Source organism: Thunnus albacares, chromosome 20 (assembly GCF_914725855.1).
Source record: "Thunnus albacares chromosome 20, fThuAlb1.1, whole genome shotgun sequence".
NCBI lineage: Eukaryota > Metazoa > Chordata > Actinopteri > Scombriformes > Scombridae > Thunnus > Thunnus albacares.
In genome coordinates, this window is record NC_058125.1 from 13,098,061 (window position 1) to 13,118,418 (window position 20,358).

Genomic DNA, 20,358 nt, shown 5'->3' on the forward strand with positions numbered 1-20,358 from the left:
CCATTTCAGTGCTGTTATATGCAGTTGACTTTGGTGGTGAGGGTTCAGAATATAGTTCAGGCTGTTACATATACGACACTGGTGTAACTGGTGTCTAAATCAGCTGGATAAAAGTATAGCACCCGCTCGATATGTTGCATACATACTGTTAATGTGGGATCTTATTGACTGCAATGTTGACACTACAGTAATATGAGGGGGTAATGACCTGTGATGACATTGGTTCAAAACGTCCTTCAGATGTAACCTTCAACCATCTGTAGTGTTTTTTTTTAATTTAATAAATACAGTATATATTTGATTTTAAAGCATCACATATACACTTCTTATGAAGTGGGAGAATATGCATGCAAAGCATAAAGCATTTTTGGAGTTTGACCCATACTAGAGGCTAATAGTCAGTTTATATCGATCTCTGCTGCTTCAATTTTTATCATTCTATTTTTTTGTGAGTCCCAAAACTTTATTGAAGTGCAATACTAAATTGCTGGAGTACCTCTTTAATACATGAATATCATTTCCTTCCTCTAAGAGTAGAAGTTAAATTTCACTTTAATGCTTGATACTTACATCTAGGATATCATAAATGATTAGCCAATGAACCCTCTAAAGTACCAACAGCTCTTATACAGAGAGATTTACCTGGTGGTGATCAGTTTAATCAGCATTGTGTTAACTCATTTAGCAAGGGCTTGAATGTAAAAGACGGCCACTTATATGTAAAAATTCTGCATGGCAGGTTTAAAGCTGGGGAATAATTCAATATCATCATTTGCAGAATTTCAGCACAATCTTGTTGATTTTATTATTTGTGGTGTCCAAATGAATGATTCCAGGCAAGCTGTAGTTAAATATGAACAAAACTAGTCACAGAAGTTTTTGTTTTCCACACGCAACAATGAAACACAGTTAATTCCAAAGAACATCAGTTTGATTGTCCTTTACGTGATATTACATACATTTGGTTGATATTTATCTATATCAGAAAATATCCTCATTAATACTGCGAGAAAGATTTCAATCATATTGACCAGATTTACTCTTACTTGTAACCTTTAAAGACCTACTGGACGAATTGGGTCTCTACCAACAAATGAGCAGATACAGATGTTATTTCATGTGCTTCACCAAAGAAGACATTTTTACAAAACATCTTGAAATCATAACTTAAAGGAATATTCTGAAGAGCACTGATGGCAGTGTATCTCAGGGATGGCTTCTGTATGTATGCTCAAGGTCGACTGCTAAAGAACTTCTGTAGATTGATGCAGTCTGAAGATATTTGAGGTAGAATATAACTTTATATCTCAACAAGGACCATAATTTCAGTTTTTTCCCCTTTCAAACAGCATTAAAATGGCTGATACACTCATATTTTCACACTGTTAATGTCTATTCTTCATGTTGACATAACAAGCACTGACAGGCAGCTGTATCACCCACTGATGTACAAGGTATTTGTTGGCAGATCCTTTCTCCTTTCTGAAATGAAATATTCCACATGTAAGATCTTCAGTGTCCACTAAGTGTCCAGAGACATTCTCAGCTGTGGGCCTGGATGTTGTCCCAGACTCGCACTACGTCTGGATAGTCATTGAGGGCTTCTATTAGCGTTGAAGTAGCGTCCAGCTGGTCCTGGTCCAGAGAGGAGAAGGTGCGGGGGATAAACTCCAACCCAGCGGACGTGATCTGCATTCCCAGCTCCTCTAGCGAGCCCCGCACCTTCTTCAGGTCCGACATATCACAAATAAACTGAAAGGAGAGAAATGATTAAAATGTGGTGGGAATTCATTTTCATTATTTCTGAAATTGTGTATTGTTTTTTCAAGTAATTGTTTAATCTAGAAAATATCAGAAAATAGTGAAAAATGCATAACACAATTTCCCAGAGCCCAGAGTGACGTCCTTGCATTACCTGTTTTGTACGACAGACTATCCAAAAGATATTCAATATAAAATGACGTTAAAAAAGAAAAAAAGCAACAATTTTTGGCATTATTACTTGATAATTTACTTCAACAATTAAACAATTATTTAATTTGTTGAAGATAAACTTTTTATCGATCAACAAATCAATAAATTGACTAAACATTTTTGTACAAAATTATGGGAAGGTTCTAATACAATGATTAATTCTACTAGGAGATGATCAGGTCTCTTTAATGGTCTGTATTAGACATATTACTTATATATGCAAATGATATGAGGACCAATAACAAAATGGTTATGGGTATGGTAAATATTTTGCAATATGCCGATAATAATAATGTGACACTTTGAAAGATAAACCTGCAGCAGGAAAACTGTGGTGAACAGATATGTTTAAAAATGCATAAACAACAACAAACTCTCTCTCTTTATCTGAGGACAGTTGAGTCACGAGCCAGATTTCTATCAAAATGTGGCTTCACACGTGCCTCAGTGCCGCTGACTGACCTGCAGGAGGGGCTGCTCCTCCTCATCTTCGGTCTCCTGGACATCCTCGGCTCCTGCCTCAATGGCCAGTTCCAGAGCTCGCTCCGTCGTCACGTTTCGTCCCGGCACCACCACCACCCCCCTCCTGCTGAAGTTATGACGGGCTCCATCTGACAGCATCCCTCTGTGGACGAGTACAGATGTGCATCTCTGTGGGACTTTTTTTTAGGCATAAATCATACGTGGAATTTAACTGGGAAGCCAAACTAAATAGAGTTGCTTCTCTCTTTTTTTTTTTTTTTAAAAAGCCTAAGTGACATGCAGCTGGCTGTAAAAATGATCAGATCGACAGCTGTGTTTTTTTTTACCTGCACAAGCTAATGCAATAAATAACTGTGTTATGATAAAATTAGCCAATTGATTTGATTATTATTATTATTATTATTTCTTTTCATAACATTGACTGGAAACAGTAGATTTTACCTACTACTAACATTTTTTCTTCAAAGGAAACATTCAAAATTAAGTACTGTTGTATACTGTACTTTGATAATGTGTTTTGTTTTATTAATTGTGTATTTGGTTTGTAAGGTCTGGTGATTTATTTTTAATGAGACAAACAATCCTAATTTTTTTGGAAGACAACCCTCCCTTATGGAGCCGGCTGCCATAAATAAATTCTCAGACATAAAATGTTTGCTATATTTCAGTAAAGTACAGAACAACTGCTCAGTAGGACAACCTGCCTCTTCAGCTGAGCTCAAAGACCCTGCAGATGCTGCTGGACCAGATCTGTTGGACAGTGGGTTCTGTTTTGGCAAATAAACGGCACAAACAAGCAGTATGGAAAGTAGCCTTTACTTTATAATCACAGATGACTTGCTTCACATACTTTACCCAGAATTTCAGTTATTGGATGTGGATATGTGTGGGAGATAGAGGCTTAAATAGTGAAGTTCAAACATTTCTTCATCGCTATAGCAAATACATTAAAAAAAGACTGTGATCCTGTCCAAGATACATTTTTCTTAGGACAATATGGTGTACAGGTTATATACTCTCTCTCTCCATTGTATGTGTAGGGACATCTAGTGGTTACTATCATATACTGTTTCCTGGATACACCATGTATGCAATGTTGTACATATATAGTGTATTCTTCATCAAAATCATCCTAAATATCTGACATTTGTACCATAATATGATTGTTTTAGTGCACACGTTAGGATTAGTTACCTCATCATGTTTTTGATGACTTATTGATATACAGACATTTTAGCTGTTCCAGTTAAATGTTTTACTAGTCATGTTTTTTTTTTTCCCCATGATTTGAGTGCCAGATGTTTGGGGCTTGCCATAAGAGGTAATGTACTTCAGAGAAGTTTTAAAAACAAATTACATGAAGATATTTAAAACCCCAATTACTGTTCTTTTTATGTACCTATTATGGAGCTTGGTTAATCTTGAATGTCCAGCAGGTTAACACAGCGATGTGGTGAATGCACATGAAATATCTGTGGAATTATTCCAGCTGCACAATCACAGCAGAGTAAGATTACAGTAAACCAGTACTGACCCATTTTTGGTGAGCAGGCGTTTGATTTCCTGATGGCAGCGGGAGTTGTTGTCAGTCAGGACCTCGATGAGCATCAGGCATCCACCGGGCCCCCGAGCTTCAAACATGTGCTGGGATGCTGGTTTAGCCTTTTCCTGTGGAGAGAAGAGTACATTTCTAACAGCGTCACAATACCGTCACCAAGCACTTTATTAGGAACACGTGTGTAATCTAATGCAATCCAATACAACAGCTCTGCCGTAAACTCTACTTTTACAAAGCTTATACATTTTCAGTTTTTGCTGACATTGTCAGAAAGGAGATAGTTCTACTTTATGTTTATTATTGAGGTCATCGTGGGTGGTGGTGGTGTACTGGGGTGCATTATATTGAAAAGTGTTCCTAATATTTTGCCCCCCTCGTGTATGTTAATGGAGTGGACAAAATGTAAGGAGCATTTTTGCTCAGTGAATGTAAGTATTGTTATATGATTAAGTTACCTTTAGACCTACTTCATGTACAGATGGGTGACAAATTATGGAAAAACTGAATGAGTAGAGGAACATAACAAATAGGCAAGGATGAAAATAATGTGAATTACACACTGAGGCCTTCACAATCACCAGATCTCAACCCAACTGATTGATTCACAACTTGTTAAGGAGTGTGGAAGCTGTTCTGAGGGCTTGTGTCAGCATGTTGTCAACCCACCGCACTCTTGATCGCAGTCTCGATGGATGCTTTAGGCATATTCTTGCTCCTGCACTGCTCCAGGATGTGGGCTAAGTTTATATTATGGTCTGGGTTGGGTCCACCTTCTGCAATTGACAACAAAATTGAAATTAAGCTACAGTCCAATTGTGATTAAAATGTATGACTTATTAAAAATCCATGGAGTTGTTTTATCTCACCTTTCACAGCTATCTTTATCATCATGCCAAATTTCATAAACATTTTTCCTCGTGCCTCATCTTTGGGTCCTTTTATGTGTTTCACCTTCGACCACTTGTTGTGTCCCGCACACAAGGCAGGGCTCAGCTGCAGCGTCCGGACGGCAGAGGTCCTCCACGCCGGAAACAGCACGCAGGAGGCCGGCGGCATAACGGACTCCACCGGGGCTGGGAACCTGCCGGAGAGGGTCCGGAGAGCCCTCAGCACCGCTGCCCCTGTCATGCCCTTCAAGCAAAGTGTTAATGAATGCATTATTACAATGAACCTGCTGTGTGTTCACGTGGAGCTCAGACCGAGTTCAGCACGCGCCGGGCTGCACGTGAAGCTTTTAACTTTTATACATATATTCATTAATATCGATTTAACACCGCCTGGAGTTTTCTAACTTACAGGTTTTACAAGCCAGGAGACCACGCAGCTGCTGCTGTCCTTGTTGTGAACCCAGCTTTTCCGGGTTGTGATGACGTCAGAAAAAGGCATTTCAAAATAAAAGCTCAACAACACGCCATTCTTTCCCCCCCATTAAAAACAGACTGTGATGTTTTACTTATCAATAATAAATCAATATATAATTTTGGGTGTTATTTTTTCCTTAATAAGGGTTCAATCATTATTTGTCCTCTGCTGCAACGGCTCAAATTTCTGTGAGCTGGAATGAACTGAAACCATGAAACTTGGCCCAATAGCTGGAAATGATGTGCACGTGTTTCACAAGAAATATGAGTCAAGTCGGCCAGATGATGGCGCTGTAATTAAGGCCCAAAAGTTACATTTCGAAAGGCCACGCCTCTCACACCGCAAGTCCAATTGACTTGAAATTTAACACGTAAGTCCAGCTCAATGTGCTCTACAGAAAAGCCTCTTGGACCATATAAGTCCGCCATGATGGATTTTTTGCTAATCTGCATAATGTGAAAAACGGTAATATGACATCTACTTTTTGGATTTTGACTTTATCAACACCAATTTTAGCATACAAGCTTGTGGGACTGAGATACACGATTCTATTACGAATGAGCAAGACTGGCCCAAAAACATGGCTGCTATCAATCAAAAAACTTCGCAAAGGGCGAGGCTTAGCAGGAACTTGGCCATAACTCATTAACCATTGGTCAAACCATCATAAATCTTGGTTGGATGTCTTCATACTGTGTGTGGTAGTGGGTCTACCAAAGAATTTTGAGCCCGACCCATAGTGGGCGTCGCAAATGCCAAAAACATGTATCTCAAAACCCAGTAAACAGAATTCCACCGATTTCTGTGTGCATGCTTTGGGGGTGAGTATTAACCATGATCTGAAGTGCCATATTAATTGGGGCAAGTGGGCGTGTCCTATAACATATTTGCTCATAACTCAAGATGCCTTTGAGCAATCCTGATTAAACTCACTGGAGACATCTTGCACTATCTCCTGAACATATACATAGAGTTTCGTTCACATTCAATGAAGGAGGGATGAACGGAGGAACTTTGAACACACAATTATTGAAATGCTAGCTGAAGTAACTTTGCTCACCTTTGTGAAGCCTGAAACCCGCTTGTTGCTGCTCACGACTTTAATTTTTGCAGATTGAGCTGCTTCCTCCTGCAAATTGCTGCTTGCAGCTGTATTTGTTATGTTTTTTCCCCCCCACAAAATCAAACCCAATTAGAATAAAAATGAGACAAAAACCCCCCAAACAAACAAACATAAAAAAACCCATAAACATTATATATTCTAAGTAATTATAGCCCTTTCATTGTAATAAGACTATAAGGATAAGGGTAATACAAAAGCTAATTACAGCCTTATTATTTTCCTCAGTCTACATGCCATTACAGTAGTATCTAATTGCGCATAGAAAGTCAATCAAAAATAATAAATACAACAACAACAACAACAACAACAAACAAAAGAAGGAAAAGAACTTAAGCAAGAACTGAAATAGTGCATTGTGGTGATAGATATATTTTAGCAATCCTTTCTAAATGTTTTATGTCAGGGACTCACAAAGTGATAAGTTGTTCCTTTATTCATTAAAAGATCCTCCCATGCAGGTACATATATTTGTTTTCTGTTGATTATCTAGTCTGAAATTAATCCCAAGTCCCCTCTCATACTTTAACAGCTCAGTTCTGAGGAACATGTGTAAATCATCCTGAACCATGTGAACCTGAACGCTCCTTGAGGACCCCTGAGTGTTTGTGGTTGAGTTTGGGAACCACTGTATCAGCACACAAAGCTGATTTAACAACTAGTCTCAAAAATAACAGAGACATCAGCCAAAATATTGCCTATATCTTTCCCCTAATTTGTGCTTTTGTTTCTGTCTATTAGTTTTTGTGTTGCTGTATTGCTCAAGCACAGATTATCACTTCAGTTTGATCGGCACAAACAGTGTGAGTCAGTGTGAGTCTGTTCTGTATCAGTGTCCTCTAAAACGTCCCAGCGTGGGAACTGGAGGAGAAATGTTGGTCTCTTGCCATGGGACCAAAGTTTATTAAATCACACTGCTTCTATTTATGATGATGGGTACATTAATAGGCCTATGATCCAGTCTCCTGGCACATGGATTCACAAATGAGGAACATACTGTATGGACTCAAGTCCCGGACAATATGCTGTTTGCGTGTGTTATTAATTAAAATGTTAGCAAACACTCTGTTTTATCATGTACTGTTAAATAGTGAGGATTATCAAAAGGATGGCAAAAGCTAAAACTTCTTTTTCAGCAGGCAGTGAGGGATTAGGAAAAGCCTTGTAAGAGACAAACAAAGACGGACAGACAGAAAGGCAAACAAAGACAGATGACCCACCAGAGGAGCACAAAGAGTTAAGTGAGTTGGAAGCCACAGCCAATCAAGGCCAACCCATCTCTGATAGACAACACTCCAAAGAAAGGAGGAGGTTTCTTCCACGGTGATCCTTCTCTCTCTTCCCAACAGGAACCAGCAGGTTCTTTCACATGCCCATTCACACCTGATCAGTAATGTCCAGAGAAGACTGGAAAGAGGAGACATTTTTGAAAGATCACTTCTGGATGTTAAGAGACCCTTAAAGACAAAAAAAAAACAATCAGGAGGAAACAACACAAGAGGAGCACTAATGGGACACAAGAGAGGGACAGTCTCTAACTTTGGGATACGAGTTCCTTCAACACAACCTGAGGAAAATGAGATGATCTGAGGTTCTGAGTGGAAAGTTGTTTGTCGACGAAACATCCAGTTAAAGTTGACTCGCGAAAAGACGTCATGTTGTCTGCTCAGGGAATTGGTGCCTTGACTCTTTTTCATAGTGTAGTAACAGTGATTGCACTGGTAAGTGTACTCTACTTATCCTAAGTATTTGTGTGATTGAGTTATTGATTACTTCACTGATTGGATGGGTAAAGTAACTATTATTTTTCAATAATAGTACATCATTAAGCACATTTTGTCAGCAGACTCTATTATCTCAAATTAAATGGAATTTAAGCAAATTTTGAAAAAATAATAGATTTTTATTTCTACTTTTTATAATTTGTGTTAATTTAGGTTCTATTGGGTCTTTTCAGCTCATATTTATCATATTTGATAGGGATAAAAATAATGTGCTTGTATTTGTTCTGACTGATTGGTGAACATGTAATCTGCTAATGGAAAAATAAAATGAACACAGTCGTAAATACATTTCTCAGCATTGTTGAGATTTCTACTCTAAGCTCTGTGAGAACTGATGAATTCTCTAAAATTAATCTTTTCACACAGTAACAGAAAATCTTACACTTTGCCATGACACTGACTCAGAAATAACACTCCCATACTACTGCATTTGGGCCAAATATAGAAAGTTTCATTCATCTGTGACTTTCTTTGATCTTCATTGAATTTTGGACATAGATTTATCTTGTGCTTCAGGAAACACGCCAGCCATTCACGAGTGATAAGAACCATTCATGGGTTTTGTAATCTTCCACTGTGCTTAACAAAGGAGGTGATGTTGAATAACCTTTTTATTTATTTATTTATTTATTTTTTTACCAGTGTTGCTATATAAAATTTCCATTTTTGAGTATAAATATCTATTTTATAGTTCACTTTCAAATGTAAAACAAAAACATGTCAGAACTATGTGAGGACTTGTCTGGATATTATAAAAATCCCAGTGAGTACATTAAGTTGTCACAGCTGTGCGATCTGATATTTGCAGCAAAACCTCTTGTTAACGGAACAGCAACTAAATAACTAACTGATAATTACTAATTAACAAAAAAGCCTAAATCATAGGATATTTAGCAAATTTGACTGCAAAACCTCATGTCAACATAGGTGACTTTGAAATGGTACAAAGGCAACACAAATACACAAAAAGAATGACTTTTGGGGGGTTTACGATGTTCAGATAGACATCAGGCATATCTGATTGAGACAAAATTTCAGACAAGCCAACGACATTTGTGAGTGGAGGGAGGCTTTAAATTTGATCATTTTAGACCAGAAAATAATCAATAACTAAGATGAAATACTGTAAATGAATTTCAACTAGAATTATAATCTTGGAAATGTGAAGATGACATTAAAACAACATGTAAAGAGATAAAATTTACAAAAAATATATAACAGAAAATTTAAGTTAAAGAGTAAGTAAGAAAAATCTTACAGGCTTTTCATATATTTCTTGCACGTGGGTGATTCTGAAGCACACCAACACAAAAGCTGCAGTCAAACCAAAACAATCTCCACCATCAGAAATCACCTGAGGTCTGCTTTACTTCGCAAACCTCCCTCAGCGCTGACCTCTGTAACCCTTCACCCACTGAGGCATGACCCTCCTGCAGTTAACACTGACCAGCGTTTCTCCTCTGAGCCCCATCTCTTCATCTTTGCGGATCAATCCCGAGTGTCCACCCAGGGCAGACTTACAACCTGCTGCTCAGTCAGCCTGAAAATAGCTCCGCATGAAGCAGAGGCCTCACGGAGCAAATTCAATTATGACACAAAGGCGAGGAGATGTCTAAGACTAATTGTTTTGCTACCACTCCCTGTCTGTCAGCAGAAAACCTTCCTGTACAAAGAAAAATGAATGACTTCTCCATAGTGACCTGCGTGTATTAAATTATGCTGCATGTTGATAACTGTATTAAATTTTGAGGACTGTGGTGTTTGTTTAACATTTGACTAATCTAATCGTGGTCGTCAATAATCAGTGTGTGTTTAAACCGGATTGTGGACAAAGCCCCAGCAACACACACACATATACCCACTGTAAACATTGTCAGCACTGCCAGAGTGTGTCCACAGTCCAATATACAACAACAACAAGTGGTTTGAGCTACTCAATATGTCTGTATTGACTTTGGCTGAGAGTCCCCTCCCAAAATAAATCACTGTAGGAAATGATAGCTGTTCAGCATTCTGAGTGCTACAATATTGGAAACACTGTTCACCCCATTGGCAGTTTATTTTAATGGCCTATGCCAAGAATGTTAGTTATCACACATCCATCGACGTGAATTGTTCCAGTTGGGCCTCGGTCTGTTGAACAAGAGGGAGCCTTCTTTTTGCTTGCGGGGAAGGCGGCTGTGGAAGAAGTACTCGGGTCCTTTACTTAAGTGTAGTAAAAGTACTAATTCCACAAAAAGTCCTATATAAAAAAATCCTACTTAAGAAAAAGTACAGAGGTGTTATTAGCAAAATGTACTTAAAGTATCAAAAGTAAAAGTAATCTTTGTTTTTTTGTGAAATATTGGAGAGTTTTACCTCTTCTGACCTTACATACTGTTTACATTCTGATCCTTTACAATATCCCCTCATAATTAGTCTCTGTACTACAAATCTATATTTCATTCATAAATACTTCATCAGTCATTCATAAAAGGGTGATTAATGAAGCTTTCAGGGAGCAGAGAGAGTGTCTTCTTTTAAGGCTTTGCACTATTTCTTCACGAGGGAAAAACATTCACAATCACACAATATCACGATCCTATGTTACCTAAAACGGGAGAACATAACAGCTACAGTGATTTCAATGAGTTTTAGTTAATGCAAATATTTTTGAATGGTGATTTTTTTCAATAAATACAAATTGAACCCAGAACACCCTCTATAGTATGTACAGAAATTAGTATCAGCTGCACAAAAGTGGAAATATTTCCATTTTCGTTTATTCTCAGTCACTTTGAGAAAATGTCAAGCTATAAAATCTGTGTTTACTTTGTTTTTACTGCTATCAATTGTGAAAATGGGTCAAATTTGACTTGAGCAGTATGTAAGGGTTAAATGAAACCGTCTGAGAAGTTTAGTGGTGAAATCTCTCTTTAGCGGACCTGCAAACAGCTCGGACATCTGAAAATTGACAAGGGGTTTCAAGTGATTTCAGGCCAAAAATGTTTGGAACTGCTGGTTGAATCTTTAACAGTACATTGTTCTTTATAATCTCATGTGTTTTTATATGTAAAATGTTAATCTGAAACGTAACTAACTACAGCTATCAAATAAATAGAGGTATAAAGTAACATAAAATGGAAATACACAAGCCGTTGGACAAAGCTGAAGTCACAGCAGCAACTCGTTCCTCTGGGTGTTTCTTTTCTATCCTGGGCTGAACTTTTGCTCTGTTGTTTGTTTCCCTTTCTTTGTACCTTTCTGCTTAATCCCAGTGTTCTCCTCTATCTCTGGCAAACTATTCTCCTGCGAGGGCTCCAGTTGACTCGCTGCTAGTTTTGCAGCTCTGTTGTGAAATGTACCAGCGAACACAAAGCTGCTTGTGTAGGCTAGCTCTCACCCGCATGGCCGAGGTCCTGAGGACAAGGGCCCCCATGTGGCCAGCGGGGAAAAAAAAGGGGGTTTGGCGGGGGATCATCACATACCGCACACTCACACAACTATTTCACAACACCTGGAGACAGCACATCAAATCCCTGGGAGTGTTTTGTAGCAGATACATCACCCTAAGTGGAAAGACACTTCAGAGAGGATTTTATTAGGAAACATTTTGTATAAGTTCAGTTAAAGATCAACAAATCCAATGATAGTAGCTGCTAGTTGTTCTTGTGGCTTGGACAAAAACAAACAGTCTATTCTGACATCTGCAGATGTTTGAAGCTAATTTAAAATATATAAGAGGGACATGAATATTGAAGGATAGTAACCAGTCATATCTTTGTCAATGTTTCTGAGAATGTCTTGAGGAGAAGTTTACATTCTGCAATTGCGCATGGCATTTTTTAAAAAGCTGATTGCGATTTTGAGAGTCACTTTATTTAAAGATCCCTTCCTGACGTGTTTGAACATATATAAAATACTCTGCTTTGAATGATGATATGTGTCTGGCATGGTTTTTCCACAAAACTTACATGGTTAAAATGTCTTCTCCCTCATTAAAAACTATCCAGAATGAATGAAAATGCAAATATAAGTTGAGCGACTGGACACAAGATGTCTCCTACTTCTCTGAAAAGTGTGCGCTGGAGGATCCAAGTTTCCACATCACACACATCACTGTTTAAGTTTCATACTGGGCCGGGAACGGCTCCCAACTAGTTGTGATGTCAGAAATCATGCTCGCAGGTACACCCTTTAAACTGAGCACAGAGAGAAACTTTCCACTTTCAGCAGATAAATGTGAAAGCAGCCTTCTAATGTCAAACTCTGCACCTACATCATTCAGCACAGTGAAGCTCAAACATCTGACTGAAGTAACAAGAAGCCAAAAACATTTTTGAATGAAGGGGGACTTTAAATTGAACAATTTTAGAGCAGAAAACAATCTATAATTTACACTTTTCAACCAGCATTATAATCTTGGAATTGTTAAGATTGCACTTAAACAACATGTAAGGACATACAATTACAAAAAATACAACAAAAGAGTTATATAAATAAATAATAAGAGTGAATCATCTTGAGTAAATCGTTTGTTCTGGGGAATTTAGACTCCTGTAAATACTTATGAGATTTCCATCGCTTTAAATGAGGTAATTTACCATATCATTAAAACAGCTGACTGTAAATACATCTAACATGATGCTGCAGGTTGCAAAAACAGACTGCATTTCTATTCCACATCATATTTAGCAAAAGAATCACAATTTCTACTGTTTTGTGCCATATTGTTACTCATTTGCATTCTGTGTAACTCTATGTCACATCTACTGCATGTTTACCTAAACAACGTGATATCAATCTGTTTACAGATAGACTCTGATGATGTCATCACACGAGATGAGCAGATCTACGTTCTGATTGGTGCTCATGCCAGGTGTGAAAGGAACATCCAGGCACAAATGGCCCTTGTTAAAGGTGTGTGTGCTATTAATAATCATGTACCGTATACATCAAAGACGGTGCTAACTCTTGCTTAGTTGCATCCTGTTATCAAAAGGCCACAAGTTTGATCCCATCATATGTTAGACAACAGCTGTATGTGAACCTGCTGGTCATATTTTAAAATCATAATGTTAGCTAGACCTCTAAAAGTGTGACAATTAACTGTTTGTTAACAGTATACAGCAGATATTTTTGTAAGTCTCATCATGGGTTGTTCATGCGAGTTCAATGAGTTTTTTATAACATGCGACACACAATCTGTAAAATCTCATTTAAACCTTTGCTCCAAGTAAAAAGTCAATATTGGAAGTGTTGAATATGCTGACTGGTTTGAAGGGCTTTTTACTTTTTTGAAAATATTCAAAAGCTTCACCTATTGGGGAGGTAACGTCTTTCGCTAAGCTTACCCAGTGCTAGTATAAAAACACACGGAGAGGTCAAGAAGTGCATGTCTGGATGTATAACCAGAAAAAGTATTTATTACATCAATAATATATTAAGGATCAGATACAATAGAACACCCATCCAATATCCTGCTGACCAGTATCTCTGTGATTGCAGAGTTGAATGCACTGTAGCTACAGACAATAGCCGAGCATCTTTCATTCAGACTATGACGCAGAAGCTGATGACAGCCTTTCCAGATAAGTTGCTTCAATTTGTGTATTAAAATGGAACCCAAGTCAGAGAGTTCAAGTCAGCCCAAGTCAGAGAGGTCGGACGAGAAGGATGAACAGGGCAAGAGTCAAGTTGTACAGAGTCTTATACTCTGACATTTTGACTTTTATAATCTCCATCATCATAATAAATCATGCATCCTACGGTACAGTATTATGGACCCAACACCTCCTCCTCTCCAAATCTTCCTATCACAGCAAATCCACAATAAAGCTCCTCTCCATATCTTACAATCACTTTGTACTTTACAAAGTATTATCGATAACTATCAAAGGAAACCGGTGATGAACCTGTTTCACATATTTTATTGCTTTTACTAATTTCAGTGTAGGTTTAGGGTAGCTTGGGTAGGCTGTATTTGAGGGAAATGATCAAAAATATAATACAAATAAATATCAGATCTGACTTTTTATCAGTACATGCACAATTTCAGTATCTGTTTGGGACATTCCCACGTTTGACGTTCCATACCTTTATAGTAACAGTCACCTAAAACAGATGCTTAAAACCTCCCTGACAGATTGGGACCCCGAGCTTCAGACTTAACCACCACTTCCTGTAAATTGACTAACATCTATTTCCCCATTCTGTGTGAAGATGGTGATTGTATCCCAGAGTGGGACGGGATCATCTGCTGGCCACGGAGCAGGCCGGGTCAACTGGTCCCAGTTCTGTGTCCCGAATACATCTATGACTTCAACCACAGAGGTAGGAGTGGTCAAGAGAAACTGACACGCTGAAATAAAATACAGACGCTTTTCCCTGACGCATGGTCTAATATAGTCTCTGACATAGAGGACTTATGGAAGCTTTGTTGGAGTACAAACAACACAAAAAAAACTGTATGTGAGTTTCAAAAATCTCTATCTGCCCTCAAGAGAGTTCTGACATTTCTATTGTATCAGACTTTCCTGCTCATATTGTGACTCTGTGTTGCATTTTTGCGGCTCAGGTCGAGCCTACCGCCAATGTGATGCGTCAGGAAACTGGGAGCAGGTTCCCATTATCAACCGCACCTGGGCTAACTATACTGAGTGCACCACCTACTTGACCTCCAACCACAGGAGCCAAGAGGAGGTGCGTAAATCTGTGTGATGTGGTGGTTGGTGTGCAATGTGGTGTTCAAAAACTAGAAAAAAATTCAAAGCTGTAGTGTGTAGATGTGTTTTTTTCCACATCTATGTTTCCTCAAAGGCTGGTGGAAATTCTTCAGACTTGTTTGGAAAAGGTGTTTAACTTCCAGTGTGTGAAATATGCTGATTTTGCCAAATGAAAAACAGTACCAGTCAAAAGCTTGGACACACCTTCCCATTCACTTGCATGAGAAAGTGTGTTTAAACTTTTGACTGGTACTGTATGTTCAGGTAATGATATTGCAGAAAAGCTATTACAGCATGTGCACATTTCCCCGTGCTGATCTGTCATTTTTTTCTGATAGCTGAAAGTGTTTGCATCTGCATTTTATCTGCACGCATGCCCACTCTAAGTATGTTTTGTTTCAGAAGGTGTTTGAGAGACTCCATCTCATGTACACGGTTGGCTACTCCATTTCTCTGGCATCACTGCTGGTTGCAGTCTCCATCCTCTGCTATTTCAAGTAAGAAACAGAAAACTAGAAACTGTGAAACACAGACTAACTCAGCCTCAAAATAGGAAATTATTCATTCATATTACCCTGAAAGAAGCCTAGAAAGAAGTATATAATAATTTGAATTGCACTGAGACATGAACAAATAATTTTTTATTTTTTCTCTCTCTCACACACACCTTCCAGGCGTCTCCACTGCACACGCAATTACATCCACATTCACCTCTTCACCTCCTTCATCTGTCGGGCAGTCAGCATTTTTGTGAAGGACGCTGTGCTTTACTCCATTTCTGGTGACAGTAAGGCTGAACCTGAGCTCCCTGGACCAAGGCAGCATATGGTAAAGTATAATTCTTTTACATTCATTACCATTTATTAATTAATCACAATATGATGTGTTTTAAGAGAAAAAAACATAAATTCCAGCTGTACTGACATTATATATGATTGTTTTTTTTTCCTTTACTTGCTGCTTTGTGTCTTCAGGCTGGCTGTAAAGTTGCTGTCACACTCTTCCTGTACTTCCTGGCGACCAATCATTACTGGATCCTGGTGGAAGGGTTGTACCTCCACAGCCTCATCTTCATGGCCTTCCTCTCTGACAAGAACTACCTATGGGCCCTCACCATCATCGGGTGGGGTAAGCAGTTGTTGTCTCACATGAGAGCTAACAGGGGATTAAAAGACCGCCAATTTTCCAATTTTTTTTCTCTTTCTGCTTGTTTTAGGCGTTCCAGCTGTGTTTGTGTCCATCTGGGTCAGTGCACGAGCATCACTGGCGGACACACAGTGAGTCATGTGATGTGTTATTGTAATGTGTCCAGTATTTAAACGTGGTACAAATCCTCACTCAAGTTGTTCCACACCCCTCTGTTTTCAGATGTTGGGACATCAGTGCAGGAAACTTGAAATGGATCTATCAAGTTCCCATCCTGGCAGCCATTGTTGTAAGGAAAAGACATTTAAATACTATTAAAAGGATGGTTAATGCTTGAGTCAAGTGTAAGCTTACATTAAGTCTCTGCCCCTGCAGGTGAATTTCCTCCTCTTTGTCAATATAATACGAGTACTGGCCTCCAAACTGTGGGAAACGAACACTGGTAAACTGGACCCTCGGCAACAGTACCGGTAACTGCTTCATTTAACGCTCCGAGAATGATTAGCTGACTATAACTATAACTTTGATTTATTTTTTTCCCTCATACATGTAGTATAAAAATCCCAGCAATCTTTCAACTATCTGCTTTTTATTTGCAGGAAGCTGCTCAAGTCCACGTTAGTCCTCATGCCCTTGTTTGGAGTTCACTACATGGTGTTCATGGCTCTTCCTTACACTGAGGTTACTGGGCTGTTGTGGCAGGTGCAGATGCATTATGAGATGTTCTTCAACTCATCCCAGGTCAGATAAAAACATGTACACATTTATATGCACTGACTAGATAGATAGATAGATAGATTCAAAAATTGCTCACTTTCAGATGATTTTGACATATTTTAAGAACAAAGATTAATATAATTAATTATACTAAGGATTCAATACACATATACATCTTTTTTCTACATTTTCTGTGCAATATTTCCTGAATTAATCACATTATGATATGTTAACAAATATGTCCGAGTAAAAGAATACATTTAGTTGCCTTTTTCATTAATAAGATGCAATACAGAATTTCATTACTATCCTCCTCTGCACTGAAGATGAATGTTAATGTGAGTGTGCTTCTTCTCAAATTCTCTATTTCCTCTTTCCAGGGCTTTTTTGTGGCATTTATCTACTGCTTCTACAATGGGGAGGTAATAAAGCTTTAATCTATTATAGAATAAATTTACTCATATTTTTGTCGTCTGATAAAAAATAAAGACAAACATAGCTTTCTATTTTCTTGTGCTTCTTGTTCAGGTGCAGGCGGAGGTAAAGAAGGCGTGGTTAAGACGGAGCCTAGCACTGGACCTCAAACAGAAAGCCAGGATGACCAGCAGTGGCGGTGGAGGCAGCTGTTACTACGGTGGCATGATGTCACACACCACCACCCACAGTGTCAGCTTGTCAGCTTCCAATCCCCGGGCTCTTTCCCTCGCTGGAGGAGTAGTGGGCTCAGGTGGTGCTGCTGGTGGAGGGTCAGGTGTCAGGCCACCACGCCACACCTCCCTCCACCCACAAAGCAGTCTGCCTGGATACGTGCCTAGTAATACTGAGACCTCCGGCCCCCAGCAGGAGCTGACAGTTCGGAGGCCAGGGGGGACAGAGTCTGGAGTTTTTGCCAGGCATGCCAGAGCCAGCAAAGGAAGTCATGACTCTAAAAGTCGTGGATCTCCAACCCAAATCCAAAGAACAGAAGATCCAGACAGTTCTTTGTCACTGAAAGAGCTGGAGACCATCTTGTGAATATTTTTGATAAATACTGGACTCATGCAGACCAAGACAGAGGACAGGGATGAATTATTCTGTCTTCAGCTGACTGGAGTGGTCTAAGAGTGTAAAAACCTCAATGTTGATTTGCTTTTGCAAATACAGACATGACAATGTACTAAAGAAGACATTTCAAGGATTTACTTGTGTTGAAATTGTCTTGTCAACTTGTCAGGAATGAACTTTCAATGTCAATTTTTAAGCCAACGTAGAGGAGAGGTTCTTTCAGTGCTCAGAAAAATGGAAATCTGATTTCAGTGGATGTGATCAAATTTCAGCTTCATAAACTATGAGGGAATACAAACACAAAAAATAACAGAGAAGACCTTTATTCATTATAATATACCAAACTAGGAATGTATGCTTTGTCCTGCATAACACAATATATATATAATGGTTTTATGTTGTACAATACATTCTCAAATCTCTCAAGTTATAGAGACAATTTTCTGATGGATTTCTTGTGGATTTGTTACACTTCTGCTCTATTTAATATATCAGTATATAAACTGTGCATATTTTCAAACAATGTGAAAGAAATGTGAACAAATAAATTAAGCTAAATAATCTGTGAAGACACGATGCTGCAGAGAATTAAGAAAAGACAGTCCTGGATGTTTAAACTGTGAGTTTTTTTCTAAAATTTTTTTATTTCACATCTTTCCTGTGTTGGATTTTCCAGTCCTCTGACCCAGACCTACTCCAGTGACCAAGCTAACTTTCAAAATGTTATTATTTTTAACCGTCAGACAGTCAGACAGCATGTCTAGACAGGCAGGGTCTCCCTCTACACCTTTGTTGGTGTCCATTGTTGTCTTCTCAGCCCTATTTATCAGTTAGACAGGAACCTGAGGGCTGATTCACCAACGTTTTTCCCCCGGCAGGTCAAACCCTGACTCCTTTCTCTGTGCAACCTCTGCCCTAAATGCCCTCACAACACTGTCCAGAATTTCACACACTCCCCTCAGGCTTCAGCCCGGAGCAAGAGGCACCTGAGCTGTTTGCAGACCTCAAGCATGAGTGGCAAACCTGCAGCACAAACCACCAGTATTCACAAGATAAACAGAAAGTGAATTGTAGATGTAAATATTTTAGGACTATTTAAGTGTCCAGAAATAGAAACCATTCTTCTGTGTTTACGCATGTATATGTGCAGTGTAAGATTACTCTGATAATTTAATAAATGTTTTGGGAATATGCATTGAGAGTCTGAATAAAGTGAGTTAAATGGAACCTAGCCTTTTAAAGGATTGGCTCACAATATGTCAAGTCTGTCTTCAAACAACAGTCTGATATCCATTTGAACATTAAAACATGTTTTGCTCATGTACTCATTCCCCCTGTTCATACTGTCCATTTGAAGATCTCTTGCTAACATGCTTGACGAGATTAGGGACAAAATCCACAGCACCCGTTTTGTGCAAAAATGTGTTCAAAAAAGTTTATCTGAATCTAATATGAAGCTTCTTAGAGCAGCAGAAAGTGTTGATATCTTTAAATGTAAATTTAAAGCCCACCTGTTTAGCCTGGATTTTCCTGTTTAATGGTCATTAACTATTTTATCTAATCATTTATTTTATTATATTCATGTTTTAGAATGTTTTATTCTCTCTTATCTATTGTCTTTTATCTGTTTTTATTTATTTTACTTTAAATCTATTTTATTGGTTTTATCACTTTTTCCATCATTTTATTTCTTATGTGCATTAGTCTCAAATTGTTTTACTGTTTACATTTGTACTGTCCTCAGTGTTCATATGGACACCTGACTGTTGTTTTAAGATGAACTTGAAAAATTAAAGATGTAGCAAGGTGTGACGTCACCTGTTGGTTTGCATTGGAGCCCGTTTGAAGCTCAGAGTTGCAGCTTGATCGACGACATCTTTTCCATTTGGAGCCAGGACCCTCCAAATAAGGAATGGGGGGTGTTGTCTTTCACACTCTGGAAACACGTCCACTACCTCGGGTGAAGCGAACACTAGCTTACTAGGAGCACTGAGCACTGCACGCTTGGGCTAACATTAGATACTGTAGCTACATTGTGCTAACTGGGCAGGTATCATAATGAAGTAACATTAAACTTACTGAAATATTTCTGCAATAGTCCGACTCAGTGCAAGAAGCAGGAGAGTGAACTGTCAATCACCAGCTGTCAATCAACACCCACACGACATCAAAGCTGCCATAAGTTTTCAATTCTTAACAGCCATAATTTCCTAAATTACCTCCGGCACACTTATTAGACGGCCTGAATTTAGCAATTGAGACCATGAGTCATTGAAAAAAAGATTGACTTAGTATTTCTAGAGAGGTGGGCGCTTTTTGAATGGGAGTCAGTTGGAGCCAGCATCTAGTGGCCGTCTGTGGCATTGCACTTTAAGGTACTTCCTCATTGGTTTCAGCCTCAAGCCGTGGTAGTTCTTGCTTGGACTTATCCTTTAAAGGACCATTGTGTAGGATTTAGTGGTATCT

General features: G+C 38.7%; 2 protein-coding genes across 2 annotated transcripts; one reads left to right on the forward strand and one right to left on the reverse strand.

Annotated features, from left to right (window-relative positions):
* Positions 1–780: 780 nt before the first annotated feature.
* On the reverse strand, positions 781–5,416 carry LOC122971397 (translational activator of cytochrome c oxidase 1). The gene is made up of 6 exons (XM_044338022.1): positions 5,312–5,416; positions 4,882–5,146; positions 4,682–4,788; positions 3,992–4,125; positions 2,437–2,599; positions 781–1,752 (listed from the first exon to the last, which is right to left on the reverse strand). The coding sequence occupies exons 1-6, from the start codon at positions 5,399–5,401 to the stop codon at positions 1,543–1,545; spliced, it is 969 nt and encodes a 322-aa protein (XP_044193957.1). The 5' UTR covers positions 5,402–5,416; the 3' UTR covers positions 781–1,542.
* An 18-nt stretch (positions 5,417–5,434) lies between these two features.
* pth3r (parathyroid hormone 3 receptor) lies at positions 5,435–19,416 on the forward strand. Its single transcript, XM_044338021.1, has 14 exons — positions 5,435–5,842; positions 7,641–8,218; positions 13,075–13,180; positions 14,483–14,593; positions 14,838–14,962; positions 15,388–15,482; positions 15,660–15,813; positions 15,960–16,113; positions 16,202–16,262; positions 16,354–16,420; positions 16,507–16,601; positions 16,731–16,872; positions 17,229–17,270; positions 17,377–19,416. The coding sequence occupies exons 2-14, from the start codon at positions 8,153–8,155 to the stop codon at positions 17,860–17,862; spliced, it is 1,704 nt and encodes a 567-aa protein (XP_044193956.1). The 5' UTR covers positions 5,435–5,842; positions 7,641–8,152; the 3' UTR covers positions 17,863–19,416.
* Positions 19,417–20,358: the final 942 nt, after the last annotated feature.

Excerpts from the sequence above, each read along its gene's own strand:
- LOC122971397 (XM_044338022.1), bottom strand. The coding sequence starts at position 5,401 with ATGCCTTTTTCTGACGTCATCACAACCCGGAAAAGCTGGGTTCACAAC. Across the intron at positions 4,789-4,881 it reads GATAAAGATAGCTGTGAAAG|AAGGTGGACCCAACCCAGAC; the intron begins GTGAGATAAAAC and ends TGTCAATTGCAG. Across the intron at positions 4,126-4,681 it reads AGACTGCGATCAAGAGTGCG|GAAAAGGCTAAACCAGCATC; the intron begins GTGGGTTGACAA and ends TTCTCTCCACAG.
- pth3r (XM_044338021.1), top strand. The coding sequence starts at position 8,153 with ATGTTGTCTGCTCAGGGAATTGGTGCCTTGACTCTTTTTCATAGTGTA. Across the intron at positions 14,594-14,837 it reads CTATGACTTCAACCACAGAG|GTCGAGCCTACCGCCAATGT; the intron begins GTAGGAGTGGTC and ends TTTGCGGCTCAG. Across the intron at positions 16,114-16,201 it reads CCTCACCATCATCGGGTGGG|GCGTTCCAGCTGTGTTTGTG; the intron begins GTAAGCAGTTGT and ends TGCTTGTTTTAG.